A 27093-nucleotide genomic window follows, 5' to 3' on the forward strand; every position below is an offset into this window, starting at 1 on the left:
CTACACATTCCTTTGTCTCATGCCCTTCTGCACACTTCTCACACCTTGGAACCTCCCTCCTACACCCTGCTGCCACATGCCCATAAGTTTGACACTTGTAACATCGTAATGTATTCGGCACATAAGCTTTTACAGGATAACTTATATATCCTAACTTCACATTATCAGGCAAAGACTCAACTTCAAAACTAAAAAGAACAGACAATGACTCTTCTGTTTCCCCACTTTCGCCCCCGTTTGTGTCGCACCAAACGACGAGCATCACACACACCGGGAATCTTCCCCTTCAGTTGGTCAACTTTTACATTCACTGCTACCCCAGTAATCACTCCTCTCAATGGCGCCCTTTTCTTGAGAGCAAAACAATTCACCATTCTTTCCCCCATTTGTCTAAATCTGAGCGCCTTCTCCCACTGCCCAACAGAAACACAAACAATTATCACTAGACGACTTCTGGTTACCCTCACCGATTCCACTTTACCCAATGCTCTTTTCTCCCATCCTGAAACCACAATTGGATCAGCCAAAAGGCAAGGCTCCACTTTTTCCAAAAACTTTACTCCTACTGTCACAGACTCATCTTCATCCTGACCCTCCGTGCAATCCTCGGGCTCCGAGTACTTCACCACACCTTCCACCTCTGATACTTCACCCTCATTCACTTCCATTTCTCCTCCTGTCTTCAGCTCACTTTGCTTACATTTAACAAACCTTCTCCCCTTTCCCACCATTTTTAACAGACTCAAGCTCACAGTCTTCCTCCCTCTCTCTCTTAGACCTCCTCTGCCTCTCTTTTTCCCTCCATTCCTCCTCTGTCATCCAGGTATACGTTTCCTTATGATAATACTGCACTTCTCCTGACATACATCTGTTTCTTGCTTTCTCAAGGGACTCCATTTAACTTCCTACTCTCCCTTTCTACACTTATTCATAGCGCTTTCGATCAAATATGAGCAATAAACTTCGGTCCTTCTTCGCTACCTGGGCATCCTTTACTCGAGCTCTTCGCACCAAACTCACACCTCCGTCCCAATCGGCGTCGGGCACGTCGCTCACACACATTGTCCTCCACTCGCGCGGTGAAACACCGCTTCCCATTCATTTTCAATGGAAGGAAAGCGGTGAGAAGCGTGGGACCTTTGGGCGGCGCGAAGGTGGCGTGGGAGGCGGGTAAAAAATGTTAAACTTTTCCCAACTTTATGCAAATCACCAGCGGTGACCGCTGGGCAATGACAACTCATATCGAGTGGTTCCAAGGACGAATTTGACGCTATGCGACCCAAGGCTGGAGACTTTCTTCAGCAAAGATGGCTGACAAAAATACTAGAATGGAAGCAAATGTAAGTAATTATAACGTCATAACCAATCATGCAAAAAATGTACAGTTGAGAGGAATATGTTAATTGATGTAGAGAAACGATTATGCATATTTTTTTGTCATAAAGGTAATTTACGAAAATCACTATTTAGCAAGCTAGCTGACCAACTTTATTGGCGTTGTGACATGAGTATGGAATTGTAATTCTGGTTGTTTAATGTTTTAGGGACTCCTGAAACAACCAAAAAAAACAGGCTGTCGTCTTGTGAAACAGTGGATGTGAAGAATCTAGCTAGATAATGCATTTAGCTACTGCAAATGGAATGTACAATTTTGTAAGCTTGCCTTGCTAATATTTGCTATGCAATGCAGCTGAAGTAATGTAGCAAGCTAACTATTTTCTTGCTTATTGTGCAGTGGAGGATAAATATACCTGTATGCCTATGGATATGTAGCTAGCTATGTAGCCGATCTGTGTATGGACCCTAAAACGTTTGATATAAATATTAGTTCAGAACCTAGCTATGAACCTCAGCTATCATAGCCGGTTGTATCAACTTCAAAACAGTCTGAATGACATAAGAATCACCTTTGGCAGTATCCTTGTAACGGTGAATAAACAGAATACTCCTAATTTAAATTAATATGGGTTAAATTAAATAGTAACAGAAGTCTGGACATAACCTCTCACATGTAGCCTAATATAATATGAACTCCTGCAGAATTATGCATTTCTTGCAGTAAAATTATACAACAAATGTTCATTTTATCTCAGGAACAGGAGTGGAGAAATAAGATTTTTTTCTTTCAGCATCTCTTGAGAAAATGCTAATGGACATGTAACTGTTATCTTTGATGCTGTTATATAAGCAGACAGTATTTCAACCACATAAAATATGCACCCAAGACTAATTGAACTCTTATCAGAAATGTTTAATAGTTTTTGTAACTGCCTCTGTCGCCAGTTTATTTCATGTATTTGCACTTTTTATTATTTAATTTCTTCTGTATTGTACGTTTACAGCAAGACGGAACTAATTATTGGTTCCGCCCGAGTGTTGTCACCCGAGCGCCTTTAGCGACGCACCGAGAAAACTTTACCGCGAAAAAGCGAATTATTTTTCCACTGTTATCGTGTTTAAGTGCATACTTACAAAGAAAGTATACAGAAGAAGATAAAGGACATTTAAAAGGATGTTTAGTACCTCCGTGTGATAAGCAGCAATGAGGTTTGTTGACTACTTATTTTGCTATGAGGGTGTTTGTGTTTACGTGCGTCAGTTTTGGTGTAAAATATACATAAAGTGGCTAGCTGTATGAGCTTGATTATAACGCCAGATGTGTGAGACATGCATATGGCATTATTTTGTTAATGTATTTTTTCTTTCTTTAAACCAGTTCTCACGGGTTGACCAGCATTAAAGCCCTGTATTTGAATCAAGACCTCTTGCCTCATGCCTGTCACTGGAGGAGCTACAGTGAGAACTCAACTGCTCTGCATGAGTAGACGAGGAAGACAGTACCAAAGAGCCGTGATCCATGGACAAGAAGGGACATCTCTACATCCAAGAGTGTGCATCTGCTCCTGACATTTACACAGCCGCAGCATCCACAGAAGAATCCAGGCGTCTTACCATGAATCCAGCTGATGCAAAGAAGCTTAAACTATTTCCCACAAGAGACTGACACATTTTTGCCTTCATATTCATACGGTATAGTTGTGTGTATGTTTAAGTGTTAACTAAGCTACAACCAAGAGACTGAATTTTGCATTTCATAGAACAACGTGATATTGATTTGTGTGAAGTAGATGTGAATATGTTCTAAAAAATAATATTAGTGGTAAAAATAGTATAAATGTGAATAGCTAATGGGAGCTGAATCACTTAGCTACAGGCCAAATTAGATTTAACCCAAATTTAAGTATACCAAGTAACAATGTCAGAGCCTAGTCTTACCTCTGGGAGAAAGCAGGTTAATGTAGGTGAAAGTATAGAGCAGCAGTGCATAGACATGCAACCACAGGCTACTAAAGGCACAAGAGCTAATGACCACACTTCCTCACAAGCACCACGAAGAAGCCAAAGAGACCGAAAGTTAACAGAAAAGGGCCAAGAACTGTACAATGAGCAAATAAGAAGATTTGCTCACCGTTTCACTGTGAGCTATGAGGAGTGGAAGGCTATTGCTAAAGACACCAAGCAAGCTTTGAGTGGACAATGCTCAAACAACCTGCTACATGAACACATAAGCAAAATAAGTGCTGCCTCAGAGAATCTGAACATTGCTTATGATGAGTTAAGGCGCATAGACAACCCTGACCATGACACACGTCGCAGAATTGACAACTGTGATGCAGTAACCAGGAAGATCATCCAAACTGCAAAATATCGTTTGGAGACAGAAGATAACGGTGGAGGAGATGAACAACGAAGCAACAGGGCGACATCGTCTATATTCAAGTCTGTAGCCTCAGACAAGATAAGTATCAAATCCCAATGCACTAAGTCCTCTCATGCTCAAAGCAGCTCCAGACATTCAAGTCGGATTTCTGTTAGCAGACAAGATGCCGCTGCTGAAGTTGCTGCCAATGAAGCTACTCTAGAAGTACTACTAGAACAAGAGTGTTGCATTGAGGAATTGGAAAGGCTTGAAGCTGAAGCTGCAGAGAGACAAAAGGTGCTAGATGCAAAGCGGAGACAACTGGAGCGACTAGAGATAGTTAAAAAGTTAAAGGCTGCTAAGGCACGTCAGCGAGTGTATGATCAGAGTGAGTGCTCAGATAAAGAAATAAGCAGTCTACTCCATCAAAGTGTCTGTATGAAGGAAAAGGAAGAAGTTAAACATGAAAATAATCTGTTGCAGCACCATTCTTCACCACAAGACCGGGCACATTCAAAGCAGGATGACAGCACAGCAGCTCTTGTTAGAGCACTTGCAGAGTCCATCAGTGCAGGTCGTCTTCCTATACCTGAACCAACAATATTCAATGGCGACCCACTCAGATTCAATGACTGGAAGGTTTCTTTTCAGACACTCATTGATCGGAAAAACATTCCAGCCGAAGAAAAGATATATTACTTGCGAAAGTATGTGGGTGGACCTGCTAAAAAGGCTATAGAGAGCTACTTCCTGCTTGGTTCAGAGTCAGCCTATCACGCAGCATGGAGGATTCTCGAGGAAAGATATGGAAATCCATTCCTCATAGCCAAAGCATTCAGAGATAAGCTGGAGGCATGGCCCAAGATAAGCTCCAAAGGCAGTATCGAACTTCAAGAGTTTGCTGATTTTCTTCGGAGCTGTGAGGCTGCTATGACTCAGATCAGAGGCCTCGAAGTACTTAATGACTGCAATGAGAACCAGAAGTTACTTGCAAAGCTTCCAGACTGGCTGACCTCGAGATGGAACAGAAAGGTCATAGAAGTGGAGGAAGAAAGTCACACATTCCCAAGCTTCCAGCAGTTTGTAAAGTTTCTCACACGTGAAGCTAAGATTGCAAATAACCCAATAACATCTCTCCATGCTCTGAAACCTGCTGAAGGTGAGCAGATCAATGTTTTAAAGAACAGAGCTCTCGGAGCAAAGGTACTAGCAACTAACTCAGATGAAAAAGCTTCCTCCACAAGCTGTGTTTTTTGTGAGTCAGGTCACAGTCTACACAAGTGTTGGAAATTTATGAATAAAACCATCTCTGAGCGAGTCAAGTTTGTTCAAGGGATGAAGTTGTGCTTTGGCTGTCTGAAGCCTGGCCATCGCTCAAAGGAGTGTGAAAATAGAAGGATCTGTGATACTTGTGAGAAAGGACATCCAACCTGCCTACACGATAATCGCAGCAAAGAAAGAGGAATGTCAACAAGGACTGATGGAGAAATGGAGAGTGACAAGTCAAGAGAAGGAACGACAGATCGTTCACAAGAAAGGGTGACAAAACCACTACGCGAGGTAACATCTAACAGAGTTATCCAGAATGTTAAAGGCACCCATACATCCTCAGTCATTCCTGTGTGGTTGTCCACTACAAGTAAGCCAAATCATGAAGTTCTTGTGTACGCTCTTCTCGATACACAGAGTGACACGACCTTCATCCTTGAAGAGACAGCAAAGGTGCTTCACACTAAAAATGAACCAGTCCAGTTAAAGCTCTCCACAATGGCTTCAAGAAATACAGTGGTGCCTAGCAGAAGGCTGACTGATCTACAAATAAGAGGATTCTACTCCGATAAGATAATCTACCTGCCAGGAACTTACTCAAGAGAATTCATCCCTGCAAACAGAGATCATATTCCCACACCAGAGACTGCCAAGGCATGGTCTCATCTTGAGCACATTGCAGATGAAATTGCTCCTCTGCAGAGCTGTGACATCGGCCTACTAATTGGCTACAACTGTCCTCAAGCTCTTGTACCAAGACAAGTGGTTGCTGGAGAAGAAAATGAGCCCTTTGCTCAGAGAACAGACTTGGGTTGGAGTGTAGTCGGCTATGGCAACCCATGTCTTGACTTTGGAGATGCCTTTGGAATAAGCCATCAAGTCATTGTGAAGCAAGTGACATCAGTTCTTCCAAATCTCCCAAACGAAGTGCACTATGTCTGTAGAACACAGATCAAAGAAGTAGTCCTTCCAACAGACGTCATCAAGGTGTTGGAATCTGATTTTGTAGAAAGGGCTTCAGAAGATGACCCAGCTGACCACGCCTCAAGGGGTGTCACAGCAGAACAACTCACAGCTTCTAACTGGTTCACAGGTCCAGACCTTCTTTGGCAAAAAGAGCTACCAACTGGAGTTGTCATGGTGGGAGAGATCGAGAGCAGTGACCCAGAGGTCAAGAAAGCTCAGGTTCATGACACTCAGGCAGAAGAAGCAAAAACAATTTTAGATCGTCTACACAAGTTCTCAGACTGGGCAAGAATGGTGAAGGCTGTTGCCAGACTCAAGCGCCGTGCTAAGGAAATCAAAGGTCTCAAGCCAAAGTCCTGTGAGGCCTCGAACTTGGAGGAAAGGAAAGAGGCGGAGCTGACCATAATCAAGATGGTCCAAGAAGCAACTCTCTCTCAAGAAATTCAACGCCTTAGACATCATAAGGAGACAAAGGTCAAAGACAAAGCCAACCAGTTGCACAAACTATGTCCGTTGTGTTCAAGAGGAGTTCACATTGAAGCACTTGATGACTTGACCTCAGATGCCTTTATCAATGCTCTGCGTTCATTCATCGCCATTCGTGGATCAGTAAGGCAGATAAGGTGTGATCAAGGGACAAACTTTGTCGGAGCAAGGCGTGAGTTCATTGAAGCACTGAAAGAGATGGATCAAGAAGAGCTCAAAGATTTGGGCTGCGAGTTCATCATGAACACCCCTGCCTCAAGTCATATGGGTGGAGTCTGGGAAAGACAAATCCGCACTATCAGAAGTGTCCTGGCGTCCATTCTAGAACAGTCGTCCAGGCAACTTGACTCCTCTTCCCTACGAACATTTCTATATGAGGTTATGGCGGTTGTGAATAGCAGACCTCTAACCACTGATCATCTGAACGATTCTACCAGTCCAGAGCCCTTGACACCAAACCACATCTTGACCATGAAATCCACAATCATTCTCCCTCCTCCTGGAAAGTTTGTCAAGAAGGATCTCTACCTCCGCAAAAGATGGCGCAGAGTTCAACTCTTAACCAACAACTTTTGGGTACGATGGAAAAAAGAGTATCTCCTGAATCTCCAACACAGACAGAAGTGGACCAAAGATCGCAGAAATGCAAAGGTCGGTGACATTGTTCTGTTACAAGATGCTGCCACACCACGAAACCAATGGAAGCTAGCAAGAGTCATCGAGGTCTATCCTGGAAGTGATGAAAGAGTGAGGAGACTCAAGTTACTCATCAGTGACTCCTCCCTGGATGGAAGAGGAAAGCGTACAGCCAAACCTGTTTACCTGGAGAGACCCATTCAGAAAACAGTTACATTGCTAGAAGCAGACTGATGGTTCTATCATACACTCACACACAGTTTATTAGTTGTTTATTAGGACAGAGTTTCATTTTATTTATTCATGCAGTAGGTTTGTCTCCAAGTTTTAAGAAATCACTTGTGATTTGGTGGGAGTGTAACTGCCTCTGTCGCCAGTTTATTTCATGTATTTGCACTTTTTATTATTTAATTTCTTCTGTATTGTACGTTTACAGCAAGACGGAACTAATTATTGGTTCCGCCCGAGTGTTGTCACCCGAGCGCCTTTAGCGACGCACCGAGAAAACTTTACCGCGAAAAAGCGAATTATTTTTCCACTGTTATCGTGTTTAAGTGCATACTTACAAAGAAAGTATACAGAAGAAGATAAAGGACATTTAAAAGGATGTTTAGTACCTCCGTGTGATAAGCAGCAATGAGGTTTGTTGACTACTTATTTTGCTATGAGGGTGTTTGTGTTTACGTGCGTCAGTTTTGGTGTAAAATATACATAAAGTGGCTAGCTGTATGAGCTTGATTATAACGCCAGATGTGTGAGACATGCATATGGCATTATTTTGTTAATGTATTTTTTCTTTCTTTAAACCAGTTCTCACGGGTTGACCAGCATTAAAGCCCTGTATTTGAATCAAGACCTCTTGCCTCATGCCTGTCACTGGAGGAGCTACAGTTTTCTCAGCTTTTCATTTCCTTATACACGGTTTCCACTGTTTTTAAATTATTGCATTTTCTCCCCGGTCCCTAAACGAAACAGACAACTTTACTGGTGTTAACTAGGTTACTAATGCATTAATTCTATCGATGTAAGACATTATTCTGGTGAGCACTACTTTATTTAGTCTTCTAGGGCAACAAGTAATGACAGAAGAGAAGCTGCATGTATCTAACTATAGTTGACAAACAAATGGCCTACCATGTCGGAAATTATAATATGGCCTACCAAATGTTGAAAATTATAAGCAGAAATGTGTCTAAATTAGGGGTGAAAGTAGCCTAAGCCAGTAAACTATAAGGTCCAGTACAGAGTATCAGCTAAATAAATTATTATGGTGGATTGAACTGTGCAGGTAGCCTACTTCTTGAAGTGATTTGTTTGACAATCAGATGAAAACATCACAACACCCATGATATGCGAAACTGAGCCTGCACAGACAGTGAAAAACAACAGTAAACGGGATAAGATGTTTACATGCCCCAGTATCCCAAAGATCAGCATATCCCAGGCTTCTCATAACCGGGATATATGCTTTTTCGGGGTATTGTAAACGGATATAATGTTTATATGCAGCAATTCAAAAACAGAATACTTTACTATCCCAAAATAATAACGGGATATTGGGGTGCATGTTAAAGGTGGTCAGTGATTTGTTGGGTTTGCCCCAAGTTAATTTCTTTGCCACATTTTTTTTTGCAGTATTACTTTAGTGCCTTATTGCAAACATGATGCATGTTTTGGAATATTTTTATTCTGTGCAGGCGTCCTTCTTTTCACTCTGTCAATTAGGTTAGTATTGTGGAGTAACTACAATGTTGTTTATCCATCCTCAGTTTTCTATCACAGCCATTAAACTCAGTAACTGTTTTAAAGTCACCATTGGTCTCATGGTGAAATCCCTGAGCGGTTTCCTTCCTCTCCAGCCACTGAGTTAGAAAGGACGCCTATATCTTTGTAGTGACTGGGTGTATTGATACACCATCCAAAGTGCCATTAATAACACCATACGCAAAGGAATATTCCGTGTCGGCTTCTTCTTTTCTTTTTTTTATCTATTAATAGGCGTCGTTATTTTACTCCTGAACTTATTTAGGCTTGCCATAACAAAGCGGTTGAATATTTATTGACTCAAGACAAAAGCTTCACTCCTCCCAGAGTGCGAAGAGCCTAGGCGTGACCCTGGACAACACCCTGTCGTTCTCCGCCAACATCAAGGCGGTGACCCGCTCCTGCAGGTTCATGCTCTACAACATTCGGAGAGTGCGACCCTGCCTTACACAGGAAGCGGCGCAGGTCCTGGTCCAGGCACTTGTCATCTCCCGTCTGGACTACTGCAACTCGCTGTTGGCTGGGCTCCCTGCCTGTGCCATTAAACCCCTACAACTCATCCAGAATGCCGCAGCCCGTCTGGTGTTCAACCTTCCCAAGTTCTCTCACGTCACCCCCCTCCTCCGCACACTCCACTGGCTTCCAATTGAAGCTCGCATCCGCTACAAGACCATGGTGCTTGCCTTTGGAGCAGTGAGGGGAACGGCACCCCTGTACCTTCAGGCTCTGATCAGTCCCTACACCCAAACGAGGACATTGCGTTCATCCACCTCTGGCCTGCTGGCTCCCCTTCCTCTGCGGAAGCACAGCTCCCCCTCAGCCCAGTCAAAACTGTTCGCTGCTCTGGCACCCCAATGGTGGAACAAGCTCCCTCACGACGCCAGGACAGCGGAGTCACTCACCACCTTCCGGAGACATTTGAAACCCCACCTCTTTAAGGAATACCTGGGATAGGCTAAAGTATTCCTTCTAACCCCCCCCCCCCCCCCCCAAATTGTAAAGTGGTTATCCCACTGGCTATAGGGTGAACGCACCAATTTGTGAGTCGCTCTGGCTAAGAGCGTCTGCTAAATGACGTTAATGTGCCCTTGAGCAAGGCACTTAACCCTAATTGCTCCTGTAAGTCGCTCTGGTTAAGAGCGTCTGCTAAATGACTAAAATGTAAAATGTAAATGTTAATTAATTTGTATACAAATCTAAAAACATACTACAACTGACATTATGGGGTATGGTGTGAAGACCCGTGACAAAATCTCAATTACATTTTTACTTCAGGCTGTAACACAACAAAATGTGGAAAAAGTGTGTGTAAATTATTTCTGAAGGCACTGTACATCTACATTAATTAAAGGTAGACTCAGCAATATGACGTAGATGCAGAAAGTAAAGAGCATAGTGGGTCAATTTCCAAAACTAAGAGCGTTGAAGCGTGAGGTTCAACTTCTCCGCTGTTTTGGTGCCCTGGCTACCACGCTGTGAACAGCGTGAAGCGAACCCATGCTCATGCGCCGATACTGTGTGAGAGCTAAGTATTGCATCTCGCTCATTTCAATATCTGTGGTGCTGGTCGTGGCAATGTAATTTCGCTGAATATACCTATCGCACTTGTGGGCTTTGCTACTTTTAAAGGCAATGTTACTGCGTTCACAGATCGCATTCAAGGTAAACGCTGCAGATGTCAGATTCATTTTAGGAATGTCCTTTAAAATGTCAAGCCACTATAGCTTGGTTTCTGATTGAATCCCAGCCTTAGTCTCTTTACAAGGATAACATGTACAGTAAGTAACCAATTTAATTACAATTGCCAAAATTATTCTTTATTTAAATTCACATTGGTCACAAAAAATAAACCAATACAAAACCTTAAAGGTGAAGTAGCTTGTAGCCATTTCAACCCTAATCTAGCGCACTTGTGACATGGGATCCTGCTGTAACTTCACCACTGGCGTAAAGACTAATGTATTATAACTTCTGACATACTGTTACATCTACAGGTGCATTCGGAAAGTATTCAGACCCCTTGACTTTTTCCACATTGTTACGTTACAGCCTTATTCTAAAATTGATTAAATCGGTTTTTTTCACTCATCAATCTACACACAATACCCCATAATGACAAAGCAAAAACAGGTTACGACATTTTTTCAAAAATAAAATAAACAAATAAAACTGAAATATCACATTTACTTAAGTATTCAGACCCTTTACTCAGTACTATGTTGAAGCACCTTTGGCAGTGATTACAGTCTTGAGTCTTCTTGGGTATGACGCTACAAGCTTGGCACATTCTTCTCTGCAGATCCTCTCAAGCTCTGTCAGGTTGGATGGGGAGCGTCGCTGCACAGCTATTTTCATGTCTCGCCAGAGATGTTTGATCGGGTTCAAGTCCGTGCTCTGGCTGGGCCACTCAAGGACATTCAGAGACTTGTCCCGAAGCCACTCCTGCGTTGTCTTGGCTGTGTGCTTAGGGTCGTTGTCCTGTTGGAAGGTGAACCTTCGCCCCAGTCTGAGGTCCTGAGCGCTCTGGAGCAGGTTTTCATCAAGGACCTCTATGCCGACTAGTCTCCCAGTCTCTGCCGATTAAAAGCATCCCCACAGCATGGTCCTGCCACCACCATGCTTCACCGTAGGGATGGTGCCAGGTTTCCTCCAGACGTGACGCTTGGCATTCAAGCCAAAGAGTTCAATCTTGGTTTCATCAGACCAGAGAATCTAGTTTCTCATTGTCTAAGAGTCCTTTAGGTGCCTTTTGGCAAACTCCAAGCGGGTTGTCATGTGCCTTTTACTGAGGAGTGGCTTCCGTCTGGCCACTCTACCATAAAGGCCTGATTGGTGGAGTGCTGCAGAGATGGTTGTCCTTCTGGAAGGTTCTCCCACCTCTGTCAGAGTGACCATCAGGTTCTTGGTCACCTCCCTGACCAAGGCCCTTCTCCCCCGATTGCTCAGTTTGGCCGGGTGGCCAGCTCTAGGAAGAGTCTTGGTGGTTCCAAACTTCTTCCATTTAAGAATGGAAGAAGTTGCTGCAGAAATGATTTGGTACCCTTCCCCAGATCTGTGCCTCGACACAATCCCTTCTCGGAGCTCTATGGACAATTCCTTCGACCTCATGGCTTGGTTTTTGCTCTGACATACACTGTCAACTGTGGGACCTTATATATACAGGTGTGTGCCTTTCCAAATCATGTCCAATCAATTGAACTTACCACAGGTGGACTCCAATCAAGTTGTAGAAACATCTCAAGGACGATCAATGGAAACAGGATGCACCTGAGCTCAATTTCGAGCCTCATAGCAAAGGGTCTGAATACTTATGTAAATAAGATGTTTTTTTATTTTTAATAAATTTGCAAAAATGTCTAAACCTATTTTCGCTTTGTCATTATGGGGTATTGTGTGTAGATTGAGGAAAGAAATGTATTTAATCAATTATAGAATAAGGCTGTAATGTAACAAAATGTGGAAAAAGGGAAGAAAGAACAGGGTCATGTTCATTAGGCACCAAACGGGGGAAAACACTGATTGAAGGGACATCCTGTCCAAAACTCATTTTTCGTATCCGTTGCAAATCATTTAAAAACATTTTTTTTGTTTTTTTATGAAGACGAATCAGGGTTTAGTCATTCAGGATGCAACAGAAGATAATTTATTGACCTGCTAACAGAACGAAGGCTAGAGACAAGGTTTTTAATAAACACACCTTCAGAACTCTTACAAAACAATATTACCTGATACTATCTTTTCAGGCTGCAAAGTAAAAAAAATAACAATGTCAAGTAAAATAGAAAATCCCCATAATTTTATCAACATTTTCAGAAACATACTAAATATAAGATAAAGCAAAATAAAATATATAGCACCCATCTTGAGTATTGCAACTCCATGATAAAAGGCTTGTGAAGACATTGCCCTCTGTGGAATCACTTTTTGACCATGTGTCAAGTTCGTTCACATATCACTCAGTACCTGTTCTCCTCAAGGTACAGAATTTATAAAAGTAGAATACTAGCTAATCCTAAACTTCACAATGCATTACTTACAGTATCATCTTACTGTATGTGTTTTGCCACAGGTTCATTTAGGACTGTTTGACCTGTGTGTAAAAGTTTGATTTAGGGCCATTTGTACTGTCAGTCAGAGCATTAACAAATACAGTATTCATGCTTTGCTTATACCTACTGTGCCAGCCTGTGGCAAAGTACAGTTTACAACAAATTGTCAAATCCCTGATTTCACATATTTAAAAGACTGCCTTGCGGGCAATCAAACACACGGTATGACAAAACCAGATCAAAAAGCTAATATTCCACAAATCCTTTAAAAATGATCAATTTAGACAATTCCATCTATCAACTAGTCAAGTGTATATCCCTACTCGGCAAAAAAATCCATTAAAAATGTTAAAAAAACTATCATTTCAGTCTTCAAACTGAGGTGCAGCTTCTTGTTGAAGGGAGGGTAAAGGATGTGTGGGGTTGAGGTCTGTGCACGTCTAGATAGGGCTCGTTAGGAGCCATTTACCCTTTCTTATACATTGCCCGCCCATGCCTGTGGTTCTTTAGAGCCACCAATGTCTGGAATCTGATCAGTGAAAGACTTTATCATCCACTGTCTGTCTGGGAGTTGTCCCTCTGTGGTGGTGGCGGCCGTAGGAGGTTGGTAAGTGTTTGCCTTCTTGGCAGCGTCTGAAATTAGAAGAAAATACCTTTAAAGCTCTGAGGTGAGGTCATTTGAGCATGCTACCTCGAGCCCATTGTTAGGAACAGGTAGTTAAGTGTTTTAGGCATGGAGGTCGCTAGATCGGGCTTCTTTGTATCTGTGGTATTACGGCTTCTGTGACAGCATGGGCAGCACCATTGAGGGCTTTCTCTATTTTAAAGTAGTCCATTTCTTCTTCTTCGTTTTGATAAGTGTTTTGATAAGTGTTTTGATAAGTGTGTAAATCTCTATGAGAACTGCAAAACAACAATGTACCCATCCTCTGGCTTGTAGTTCAGCGTTTCCCAAACTCGGTCCTGGGGACCCCAAGGGGTGCAATTATTTTTTCTAAAATCCCCTATGGGAAAAGTGAATGGTGGAAAAACAATTGGAACCATTTCCCTGTTTTGACTGCTAGGGTTTATGACACGCCCACTGTGGGGCTCTATGTGACTGCGTATAGTATACTATCCCTGCATTCCAAATCGACCCCTAGCCACTTCTGTAGATCTGAAGGGATTGGATAGGAATACGCAAAATATGCCTTTTTAATAGGCTGGATGTAATTTCCGCCATATTACTTACACCTATTCAGCCCCTTTAGATCTACAGCAGAGTCAGGAGGAGGAATTCAGGGCACATACAAATCCAGTGTGTGGATCACAATACCTCGTGGCATCTAGACTCATTTCAAGGTGAGGATGCATAAGTATTTTCGTAGTTTGGGTTAACTACCACTTTTACGACTCAAGTGTCCTGTGACGAGTCCCCACCATAGAAATAGTTACTTCTCATTATATTTGTATGGTCCATACTTTGTGTCTTTATGTGCTGACCTGTGTTTACAGCCGACGAGAAGTTAGTGACCGTTGCTCTGGCCCTCCTCAAGCCCGGACCCGCCCTCGCCGTACGCTCCGCCGAAGGCTGCCTCATAGCCTGGGTCGTACGCCTCCTCCTTGATCGCCATTCTCTTGGCGTCCTCTGTAAGGGGGAGAAAAACAATGAATTCAATGTATTTTTTGGTAATTTATCTGGTAAACAAGACAGTTTTCAAAAAGCTCCTTCAGGTGATTATGAATACATTGAGACCATGAGATGGGGCAGGACTGTGATGGATTTTCATTTCATATCAAAATGAAATGTCATACTGTCCCTTTTCATAATAATGTAGCTTGTGTTAATGATGTACAGTGAGGGAAAAAAGTATTTGATCCCCTGCTGATTTTGTACGTTTGCCCACTGACAAAGAAATGATCAGTCTATAATTGTAATGGTAGGTTTATTTGAACAGTGAGAGACAGAATAACAACAAAATAATCCAGAAAAACGCATGTCAAAAATGTTATAAATTGATTTGCATTTTAATGAGGGAAATAAGTATTTGACCCCCTCTCAATCAGAAAGATTTCTGGCTCCCAGGTGTCTTTTATACAGGTAACGAGCTCTTAAAGTGAGTGCTCCTAATCTCAGTTTGTTCCCTGTATAAAAGACACCAGTCCACAGAAGCAATCAATCAATCAGATTCCAAACTCTCCACCATGGCCAAGACCAAAGAGCTCTCCAAGGATGTCAGGGACAAGATTGTAGACCTACACAAGGCTAGAATGGGCTACAAGACCATCGCCAAGCAGCTTGGTGAGAAGGTGACAACAGTTGGTGCGATTATTCGCAAATGGAAGAAACACAAAATAACTGTCAATCTCCCTCGGCCTGGGGCTCCATGCAAGATCTCACCTCGTGGAGTTGCAATGATCATGAGAACGGTGAGGAATCAGCCCAGAACTACACGGGAGGATCTTGTCAATGATCTCAAGGCAGCTGGGACCATAGTCACCAAGAAAACAATTGGTACCACACTACGCCGTGAAGGACTGAAATCCTGCAGCGCCCGCAAGGTCCCCCTGCTCAAGAAAGCACATATACATGCCCGTCTGAAGTTTGCCAATGAACATCTGAATGATTCAGAGGAGAACTGGGTGAAAGTGTTGTGATCAGATGAGACCAAAATCGAGCTCTTTGGCATCAACTCAACTCGCCGTGTTTGGAGGAGGAGGAATGCTGCCTATGACCCCAAGAACACCATCCCCACCGTCAAACATAGAGTTGGAAACATTATGCTTTGGGGGTGTTTTTCTGCTAAGGGGACAGGACAACTTCACCGCATCAAAGGGACGATGGACGGGGACATGTACTGTCAAATCTTGGGTGAGAACCTCCTTCCCTCAGCCAGGGCATTGAAAATGGGTCGTGGATGGGTATTCCAGCATGACAATGAACCAAAACACACGGCCAAGGCAACAAAGGAGTGGCTCAAGAAGAAGCACATTAAGGTCCTGGAGTGGCCTAGCCAGTCTCCAGACCTTAATCCCATAGAAAATCTGTGGAGGGAGCTGAAGGTTCGAGTTGCCAAACGTCAGCCTCGAAACCTTAATGACTTGGAGAAGATCTGCAAAGAGGAGTGGGACAAAATCCCTCCTGAGATGTGTGCAAACCTGGTGGCCAACTACAAGAAACGTCTGACCTCTGTGATTGCCAACAAGGGTTTTGCCACCAAGTACTAAGTAATGTTTTGCAGAGGGGTCAAATACTTATTTCCCTCATTAAAATGCAAATCAATTTATAACATTTTTGACATGCGTTTTTCTGGATTTTGTTGTTGTTATTCTGTCTCTCACTGTTCAAATAAACCTACCATTAAAATTATTGACTGATCATTTCTTTGTCAGTGGGCAAACTTACAAAATCAGCAGGGGATCAAATACTTTTTTCCCCTCACTGTACATTATGCAAATGTCTGAATACTCATTATAGCACTGACTGCAGCACGTTCTCTTACCTTTGGCCAGTCCCAGGTCAAAGGTGTACTCCAACTCCTGAATCTCGTCAGATCTGCCCACGCCCCTGAGCTGGTCCCTCAATTCCCTCAGCTTGATGTAGAAGTGCACTTTGTCCTGGGCACGGGGAAACTGGGCACAGCGGGCACTTGACGAGGGCATCAGATACAATGCCTGTAGGGGCGAGGGCAGGGTTATGAGTCATTTCAAAGGGAAATGGCACTGTACTTCCACTGTATGCTCAATGCCAATAATCATAGTTAATGTTGACTATTTCAAATAGTTTTTGTTAGATTTGAATCTTTAGTCAAAAGGTGACACTTTGACCAGTTATTGTGAAAAATACCTTAATCCAGGAAGTACGTTTTCTTTCAACTCTTCATTTCTTTATCATCCATTCATCATAAAATACAGTATCTGGAGCACCACAACACACACTACCAGGTAGCAGAACCCTTACCACTTCACAGTCCGGTATCTTGTGTGGCTGCAGACCAAAGTCAAGCTTTTTGGGCTTCTTACCAAACATCTCTCTGCAGAACATTTCATAGATACCTGAGAATAAACAGTATTTCAATGGTTAATATGGAATTTCAATTTCAATGGAAAGTTCTGGCCACTGGAATTTTCTCCTCTAGCAGGGATACATGTAGCTACTTACATTTTCCATTGAAAACAGCTATAAGTGGCTTGTACTTTTTCAGCTTCTCGACAAGAATTAAGGCGCCCTCACGTAGCTCTTTGCTGTGAAGAAACATAAGTTGAGTCATACATTGTATTCCATCTACAGTATATGTGAATTCAGCTTGCTGTGTGGCCACTGTTCGAGACAGAAATGTCTATCATCTCACTCATTATTCTTTAGCACATTGCAGACTGACGGATTTTATTATTTTCTTCCTAAGCTTACGTTGAGAGGTCTTTGCTTCCAGGCGTTGTCCTTGCCACCATGTTGGTGAAGCCGATCTTATATTTCTCTGGCAGGCTGGTGTCGCTCATGTGGTTAAGCTGCTCATCAGTGAATCCGGACAAGAACAGGCACTTCCCTGAAGAGGATAACTATTCATTAATTCGTTGTACCATTATTTTTCTGAAATTGGGGTGAAGATCTTAATGCTCTGCGCACTAAGCATACAACTGCATCATCCTGTTCGGCATGAGTAACATAACATTGCCTTGAATTTAAAGCTTAGCAATTTATTTGATTCATAAATGGCGTTGGGGTAAAGAAAGAGCTGACAAATAATAATAATAATATAATAATATGCCATTTAGCAGACGCTTTTATCCAAAGCGACTTACAGTCATGCGTGCATACATTATTTTATTTTTTTTGTGTATGGGTGGTCCCGGGGATCGAACCCACTACCTTGGCGTTACAAGCGCCGTGCTCTACCAGCTGAGCTACAGAGGACCACAAGAAGAAGATTGTAAATGTTTTCAAAGTAAGAGACTGAATATATACTTAAAGCAACTTACAGAAATGGTTTCCAGGGCCAGGGAACCATCGTCCAACATAGGCTGCCACCAGACCTGGGTTGATTCCAATCTAGAACAAAAAGTTGCACAAAGAGTTGCACATTATACTACCGGGTTGTGCTCATTAGAGCACACAAGACATAACGTCTTCCAGCTGAAATAGAAAATGAGCATTTCTTATTGGACAAATCAAGTAGCTCCATTGTCTGGCGCACATCATAAAATAATTGTCTGGCACAAAGCGACAAAAGCGTTGAACTCACGATAACATAGTCCAGGTTGTAGTCAAGGATGTCAGTCAGAGTTCTACTCATGACCTCATCCTCAGTCATGCCTTTGAAGCGGTCCCTTTTCTTCTTGACCTTCTTGAAGGTCTCGTCTATTTTCCCCTGCGTGCCGTCTGCCTCTTGACCCTCCTTGCCTTTCTTGGGCTTGGGGCCCGGTTTGGCCTTGGGGCCCGGTTTGGCCTTGGGTGCCTTGGGCTCCTTGGGTGGCTTGGGCTCCTTAGGTGGCTTGGGCATTTTGGGTGGCTTGGGCTCCTTCGGTTGTGCCGTTCTCCCTCGCTTTTTCGCTGGAGCTGCAAGAGGGAGAGATCTTCCAATCACCTTGCTGTGAACATTCACACTAGCCTCGACTGTCACATGAACGCTGATTTGTCGATGAGACATTTGTTTTTAATCTGTGGGGAAATGCATCATAGAACACTTCTCCCACAAATTAATCAACTTTAAATCCATCGGGCCATAAATACACTGAGGATCATGTCCTTATTTTAATTGAATACAGCTCTGTGGGAATAAAGAACCAGGGTACCTTTCACTAAGTTGGCGGGCTCTTGCTGAGCCATGAGCTCATGATTGACAGCCATATGTGCCATGACCCTCTCCTCTCTTGGTCCCTCTGCGTAGTGAGGGTGAGGACTGTGGTGGTGGTTGATGCCTGGACACTGTCCCTGCAGAGCTTGAAGCTGCTGAGTAGACTGAATCCTGTAGAAGGAAGACAAAAGAAAAGGACCCCCAGTGTTAATTCTATAACTGAAATACAGTGACTATACCAAACATTAGGAACACCTTCCTAATATTGAGTTGCAACCCCCCAATTTTCTCTCAGAACAACCTCAATAAGTCGGCATGGACTCTACAAGGTGTCGAAAGCGTTCCACAGGGATGCTGGCCCATGTTGACTCCAATACGTCCAACAGTTGTGTCAAGTTCATTGGATGTCCTTTGGGTGGTGGACCATTCTTGATACACACGGGAAACTGTTGAGCGTGAAAAGCCCAGCAGTGTTGCAGTTCTTGACACAAACAGGTGCGCTTGGCACCTACTACCATGCCCCGTTCAAAAGGCACTTAAATCACCCTCTGAATGGCACACATACACAATTAATGTCTCAATTGTCTCAAGACTTAAAAATCCTTCTTTAACCCTTCATCTACACTGATTTGAAGTGGATTTAACAACTGACATCAATAAGGGATCATAGCTTTCACCTGGATTCACCTGATCAGTCTAATGTTTTGTATACTCAGTGTATATTCTAGTACAGGGTTTCCCAAATTCGGTCCTAGGGCAAAAACGTTTTGGTTTTTGCCCTAACACTACACAGCTGATTCAAATAAGCAACTAATCATCAAGCTTTGATAATTTGAATCAGCTGTGTAGTGTTACGGCAAAAACCTAAATGTGGACCCTTTGGGGCCCGATGACTGAGTTTGGGAAACGCTGTTGTAGTGAGACCTGTAAAGTACACCATGCCCTCCAGGACATTTCAGAATCTTTAAAAAGGTACCAGAATGTCCAGAAAAGGTACCTCCACCATATTCATGAGGTAGCATACAGTAGACACAGCTTCTACATATCATAGAAATAACCTGTGATGTTCCCTATAACACCTGCATTTTAAGTCTCCTAGATTAGGCAGAACTGGACTGTAAAGCCATTCTATATATATATTTTATTTATTATTATTATTTTTGTTATTTAGCAGACGCTCTTATCCAGAGTGACGTACAGGAGCCATTATTCCTCCTCCACCAAACTTCACAGTTGGCACTATGCATTCGGGCAGGTAGCGTTCTCCTGGCATCCACCAAACCCAGATTTGTCCGTCCGACTGCCAGATGGTGAAGCGGGATTCATCACTCCAGAAAACGTGTTTCCACTACTCCAAAGTCCAATGGTGGCGAGTTTTACACCACTCCAGCCGACGCTTGGCATTGCGCATGGTGATCTTAGGCCTGTGTGCGGATGCTCGGCCATGGAAACCCATTTTATGAAGTTCCCGACGAACAGTGCTTCCAGAGGTAGTTTGGAATTTGGTAGCGAGTGTTGCAACCAAGGACAGACGATTTTACGCACTTCAGTATTCAGTGATCCCATTCTGTGAGCTTGTGTGGCCTACCACTTCGCGGCTGAGCCGTTGTTGCTCCTAGACGTTTCCACTTCACAATAACAGCACTTACAGTTGACCGGGGCAGCTCTTACAGGGCAGAAATTTGACAGACTGACTTGTTGGAAAGGGGGCATACTATGACGGTGCCACGTAAAAAAATCCCTGAGCTCTTCAGTAAGGCCATTCTACTGCCAATGGAGATTGCATGGCTGTGTGCTCGATTTTATACACCTGTCAGCAATGGGTGCGGCTGAAATTGCCAAATACACATATTTGAAGGGGTATCCACATACTTTTGTATGTATGTACAGTTGAAGTCAGAAGTTTACATAGCTCCCGAGTGGCGCAGCGGTCTAAGGCACTGCATCTCAGTGTTTGAGGCATCACTACAGACCCCCGGTTCGATTCCAGGATGTATCACAACCGGCCGTGATTGGGAGTCCCATAGGGCGGTGCACAATTGGCCCAGCGTCGTCCGGGTTTGGCCGGTGTAGGCCGTCATTGTAAATAAGAATGTGTTCTTAACTGACTTGCCTAGTTAAATGAAGGTAAAATAAATAAAAAACACCTTAGCCAACTACATTTAAACTCAGTTTTTCACAATTCCTGACATTTAATCATTGTAAAAATTCCCTGTCTTAGGTCAGTTAGGATCACCATTTATTTTAAGAATGTGAAATGTCAGAATAATTGTAGAGAGAATGATTTATTTCAGCTTTTATTTATTTCATCACATTCCCAGTGGGTCAGAAGTTTACATACACTCAATTAGTATTTGGTAGCATTGCCTTTAAATTGTTTAACTTGGGTCAAACGTTTCAGGTAGCCTTCCACAAGCTTCCCACAATAAGTTGGGTGAATTTTGGCCCATTCCTCCTGACAGAGCTGGTGTAACTGAGTCAGGTTTGTGGGCCTCCTTGCTCGCACACGCTTTTTCAGTTCAGCCCACACATTTTCTATAGGATTGAGGTCAGGGCTTTGTGATGGCCACTCCAATACCTTAACTTTGTTGTCCTTTAGCCATTTTGCCACAACTTTGGAAGTATGCTTGGGGTCATTGTCCATTTGGAAGACCCATTTACGACCAAGCTTTAACTTTCTGACTGATGTCTTGAGATGTTGCTTCAATATATCCACATAATTTCCCTTCCTCATGATGCCATCTATTTTGTGAAGTGCACCTGTCCCTCCTGCAGCAAAGCACCCTCACAGCATGATGCTGCCACCCCCGTGCTTCACGGTTGGGATGGTGTTCTTCGGCTTGCAAGCCACCCCCTTTTTCCTCCAAACATAACAATGGTCTTTATGGCAAACAGTTATATTTTTGTTTCATCAGACCAGAGGACATTTCTCCAAAAAGTACGATCTTTGTCCCCATGTGCAGTTGCAAACCGTAGTCTGGCTTTTTCATGGCTGTTTTGGAGCAGTGGCTTCTTCCTTGCTGAGTGGCCTTTCAGGTTATGTCGATATAGGACTCGTTTTACTGTGGATATAGATACTTTTGTACCTGTTTCCTCCAGCATCTTCACAAGGTCCTTTGCTGTTGTTCTGGGATTGATTTGCACTTTTCGCACCAAAGTACATTCATCTCTAGGAGACAGAATGCTTCTCCTTCCTGAGTGGTATGACGGCTGCGTGGTCCCATGGTGTTTATACTTGCGTAGTATTGTTTGTACAGATGAACGTGGTACCTTCAGGCATTTGGAAATTGCTCCCAAGGATGAACCAGACTTGTGGAGGTCTGCAAAAAAGATTCTGAGGTCTTGGCTGATTTCTTTTGATTTTCCCATGATGTCAGGCAAAGAGACACTGAGTTTGAAGGTAGGCCTTGAAATACATCCACAGGTACACCTCCAATTGACTCAAATGATGTCAATTAGCCTATCAGAAGCTTCTAAAGCCATGACATCATTTTCTGGAATTGTCCAAGCTGTTTAAAGGCACAGTCAACTTAGTGTGTGTAAACTTCTGACCCACTGGAATTGTGATGAAGTGAATTATAAGTGAAATAATCTGTCTGTAAACAATTGTTGGAAAAATTACTTGTGTCATGCACAAAGTAGATGTCCTAACCGACTTGCCAAAACTATAGTTTGTTAACAAGACATTTGTGGAGTGGATGAAAAACGAGTTTTAATGACTCCAACCTAAGTGTATGTAAACTTCCGACTTCAACTGTATGTACATATGTATATATAGTGTATATATGCGTCTGTGTGTGATTGGATCTCAGATCATAAGATGCACAATCAGTTAGGCGTGCAAGTAAAGACAACGGTAATTCTGTGAATAACTCAATTCAATGCATTAGGTTATAGGATTTCATAGATGTAGGTTTCACAATGAATAAATGCAATCAAAACATGCTGTTATTTCAGATTCATAACATTTGGCCATTCATGGGGGGATTTCGTTCAATCGGCGTCCTCCTGGGCTTCTTTTTGACGGGATAAGAACTCAACACTGTTGAAGATATTCTGAGTGGACAGGCAGTGCTCCATACACCTTTTCTTCCATCTTTATGGTGGATTTACTTTGTTCGTTCGATCAATATTCATGTTGAGGACACATTATTATTCTGATTTGGATATAGCACATTTCCTGTTCATTGTCAATGTCTGGCTTTCTGAATTAGCTACGTTAGCTAGCAACAGTGTCAGGGAGGAAAGTCAAAATGATCCATTTTGTGCTAAACTAGTGCCGCTTTAGTAGCTGGTTTGTCAACAAAGTAAACACCAACACACATTCTACCCCGACTTCGTCTATAGTGTACTTTCAATCAAAATCTAATCGATTATGGATAGCCAAGATAGATCGATACCTAGCATGCATAGCTATATTCGCTAGCTAACGTTAACTAGCTTAGCTAGCTATTGCGCTAAATAGCATGGATGAATGACTTGCTACCTTTGCAAACTAGCAATGAGCTGGTTCGCTGTCCAATGGATACGAATCGTATGTAATTGATCAAATGCATACATACCTCTTACAGATATGGTTGAATGTGGTTTTTTTTCTTGAAAACGATTGTACTCTATCACTTTCCCTTTGGACTTGCTAGCACGTAGCAAGTAACAAAGAAAGACATGACCGTATGCACGTCAACTTTGACATGGGGAGATACCAACATGATTAATAGGGAAACAAAGTAAAACATTCTTCTCCTAAAATAATACGTCAACGTTTAGTGCATGTATGACAAACATTTCTATTGACATCAGGGATTTATGCTAATATGAACTGCAAAACTATATATAACCCAAGCCTCACTCCCCCATATCACCGTTGGTTTGCTCTACGGACTTTTAAACTCGCGAGGTTGTTTTCCATTGGCTTCCAAGCCTCTGACACAACTTGCAGGCATGTTTGCCGTTTCAATTCGATAGTGATAGATAAGGGAGTGGGAGGGGATTTGATGAGGGGAGACATTTTCATGATTGGGACTCATCAATATATGGGGTGGAAAAGAAGGCTGGAAAATGAATATTTGGTTGGTGTAAACTCTGCATATGCTACTATAGAGAGCCCGATTGGACTGAGGTGAAAGCATGTGGCATCCATACCACAAAAATAGTTGTCCATACTACGCCATGCGGGCCATTTGCGGCCCAGGAATAGTTTTTAAACGGCTACTATTCAGGTAGAATTAAGAAATGATTGAGGTGTTTTTGGTGTTACATATAGGCCTACTATGCTACAGTATGCCTATATACTATTATATTAGGTTCTGTTAAATACTAATTATTCATTGTGATCTTGCAAGACATTGATTTGATTGAGCTTTGATCCAACTTTACTAAACAAGCACCATTGTGAGAAGTTATAATCTTCTATTTGTAATAATAATAAGTGATGAATAGGACTATTAGGCGTAGGTTATTTTAAGCAATTTGAGTACCCTTCAAATCGTGGTGCTGAAAGGACGGCACCATAACCAAGTGGTCACATATGGTTCTGGGTTCCACTGCACAAGAGTTATATGAACATCAAGGCATACACGTGGTGAATTTGGATCCTAGATCTCTTTGGTGTTTTAGCAACCCCTGGAGTTCTGTCTGTGGCAGTTCTTGTTATGTCGGATTTGGCCCGCTCAAAGTGGTAAATCCTCCTACCTATGGGCCTTTGCACACACTACAATTATTCATCATTCGCGCTCCGCCAGAGGGAGAAGATGGGGAAGAAACCACATTTACCTGCCTATAGGCTGCTATTGCCTACATATTTATTTAGTTTGTCATTCTCATTCTATCGTTTTCATGGAATTTTTGTGGTAATTAAATAGAATTTGAGAATGTATCATTATTCATTTTCCAGAAATATCTTTTACCAGCAGCGTGTATTCTCAAATTGAATAAAGTGAGGGAGCGCCCCTCCCCTGCACTATGGCAGCACTACATCCCTGCTGATATGTGCAATAAACTTGGGAAATGTAAAACTCTGGTCACTATCTCTCTAGTTGCTGACCATTAAAGTGAAAGTTTCATGTGAATTATTCACAAAACTAACACACCCAGAGTCAAAGTATTCAACCTAACAGTCTTAGCCTATATTATTCAATTAATTGGCTCTAGCGACGCGTTATGACACTGTAGTTATGCATTCTACTCAGCCAGCCAGTCAACTTCCATTGCTACGTTAACATCAAGCTAGGTACCGGTTTGGCACTTTACACCTGCTGTCTGCTAGATCTCCCGCAAATGACTGAACGATGTTAATCAAATTAAGGCTTTTTCTGTTACCCCTATGTGCAAGAAACAAAACGGTTTAAAAAAAAATGTGTGTCGAGCTACATTGACAACTTTTAAGGTGGTTAGCTAGCTACTTTAGCTAGCTAACGTAGGTAGCAAGCTATTTTACATTGCAAACAGGATACAACTTATTAATATTTAATCTTCTGCGCCCGGTGCTGGTCGAAGGCTCAATCAAGTCCTCAGCTAGGAAAGGACGGATGCAGACCTCGGTGTGATTTGTTACAGTGAACTTGTCAAGTCGAATATTTACAATCCATCTCTTCTAACTTCTAACATGGGGAATGTGTGGAAGCTCAACACAGAATTGAAATTCACCGTTGCCACACATTGTGGCACACAGCAATGCTCCACTGAGGTGCTACCTTCGTGTTGCTGGAATCTTAAAGATTTTATTTTCCTGAAATCATGCTGATTTTTTAAAATAAAACTTCAAAAAAAATAAAAAATGAGGGAAAGTATGAGGAAAATATGCAGTTGTATTGATTAATGGTGACTGATAGTGGTTTAACGGCGGTTGGTATCCAATGCCACCTACTAGACTGGTGTACAACTCCCTTATATTTTGCTTGAAAAATAAAATAAAGAAATACCCTACCATCTAACACTACACTCACAAATTCAAAATTATTATTAATCATTAACACCACCCACTCCACTATTTAAATATATTCATTCCTACCTCATGCCTTCAACCTGAAATGATGGGACATCACCACTTAACACTCCCTGTAACTCTTCTGATGTCAAGTCTCGCACACCCAGATACCTCTATGCAGCTGCCACCACAACCTCAATTTTCTTAGACTTACGTTCCATCCCTGCAGTACAATTAATAACCATTGCTATAAATGCTAAAAATCCAATCTTACTGAAAAATATATCAGTTTACATTTACATTTACATTTTAGTCATTTAGCAGACGCTCTTAACCAGAGCGACTTACAGGAGCAATTAGGGTTAAGTGCCTTGCTCAAGGGCACATTTACGTCATTTAGCAGACGCTCTTATCCAGAACGACTCACCAATTGGTGCGTTCACCCTATAGCCAGTGGGATAACCACTTTACAATTATTTTTTTTTGGGGGGGGGGGGGGTAGAAGGATTACTTTATCCTATCCCAGGTAATCCTTAAAGAGGTGGGGTTTCAAATGTCTCCGGAAGGTGGTGAGTGACTCCGCTGTCCTGGCGTCGTGAGGGAGCTTGTTCCACCATTGGGGTGCCAGAGCAGCGAACAGTTTTGACTGGGCTGAGCGGGAGCTGTGCTTCCGCAGAGGAAGGGGAGCCAGCAGGCCAGAGGTGGATGAGCGCAATGCCCTCGTTTGGGTGTAGGGACTGATCAGAGCCCGAAGGTACAGAGGTGCCGTTCCCCTCACTGCTCCATAGGCAAGCACCATGGTCTTGTAGCGGATGCGAGCTTCAACTGGAAGCCAGTGGAGTGTGCGGAGGAGGGGGGTGACGTGAGAGAACTTGGGAAGGTTGAACACCAGACGGGCTGCGGCATTCTGGATGAGTTGTAGGGGTTTAATGGCACAGGCAGGGAGGCCAGCCAACAGCGAGTTGCAGTAGTCCAGACGGGAGATGACAAGTGCCTGGATTAGGACCTGTGCCGCTTCCTGTGTAAGGCAGGGTCGTACTCTCCGAATGTTGTAGAGCATGAACCTGCAGGAGCGGGTCACCGCCTTGATGTTGGCGGAGAACGACAGGGTGTTGTCCAGGGTCACGCCTAGGCTCTTCGCACTCTGGGAGGAGGACATAGCGGAGTTGTCAACCGTGATGGCGAGATCATGGAACGGGCAGTCCTTCCCCGGGAGGAAGAGCAGCTCCGTCTTGCCAGGGTTCAGCTTGAGGTGGTGATCCGTCATCCATACTGATATGTCTGCCAGACATGCAGAGATGCGATTCGCCACCTGGTTATCAGTTGTTGACCTATCCCTCTGTACTGGTACATATCTACTACTCTCACCACTCCTTCCCCTTGACCCATCTTCCTCTACTTTATTAACTGCCTCAGCATATGACAACTTCTTCACTACTTTTACCCTGGAAACCTCAACCTGCCTCTCTCGCACGGGACATTTCTGATCCCCAGCCCCATGGGCACCCCTACAATTAGCACATA

General features: G+C 42.9%; 1 protein-coding gene across 2 annotated transcripts; it reads right to left on the bottom strand.

Annotated features, from left to right (window-relative positions):
• Nucleotides 1–12443: 12443 nt before the first annotated feature.
• LOC311135508 (G/T mismatch-specific thymine DNA glycosylase-like) lies at nucleotides 12444–23337 on the bottom strand. Of its 2 annotated transcripts, XM_084169519.1 has the most exons (10): nucleotides 23207–23337; nucleotides 18643–18815; nucleotides 18093–18406; nucleotides 17830–17899; nucleotides 17261–17396; nucleotides 17012–17094; nucleotides 16811–16905; nucleotides 16353–16524; nucleotides 14353–14497; nucleotides 12444–13503 (listed from the first exon to the last, which is right to left on the bottom strand). In XM_084169519.1, exons 2-9 carry the CDS (start codon nucleotides 18704–18706, stop codon nucleotides 14376–14378), a joined length of 1056 nt encoding a protein of 351 aa, XP_084025645.1. In that variant the 5' UTR covers nucleotides 18707–18815; nucleotides 23207–23337; the 3' UTR covers nucleotides 12444–13503; nucleotides 14353–14375. The 2 variants fall into 2 exon arrangements, with proteins under 2 accessions (XP_084025645.1, XP_084025644.1); XM_084169518.1 differs by lacking the exon at nucleotides 23207–23337 and having other exon boundaries at nucleotides 13417–13503; nucleotides 14332–14497; nucleotides 18643–18790.
• Nucleotides 23338–27093: the final 3756 nt, after the last annotated feature.

The sequence above is a fragment of the Coregonus lavaretus genome, assembly GCF_964263955.1.
Source record: "Coregonus lavaretus genome assembly, chromosome: 9".
Taxonomy (NCBI): Eukaryota; Metazoa; Chordata; class Actinopteri; order Salmoniformes; family Salmonidae; genus Coregonus; species Coregonus lavaretus.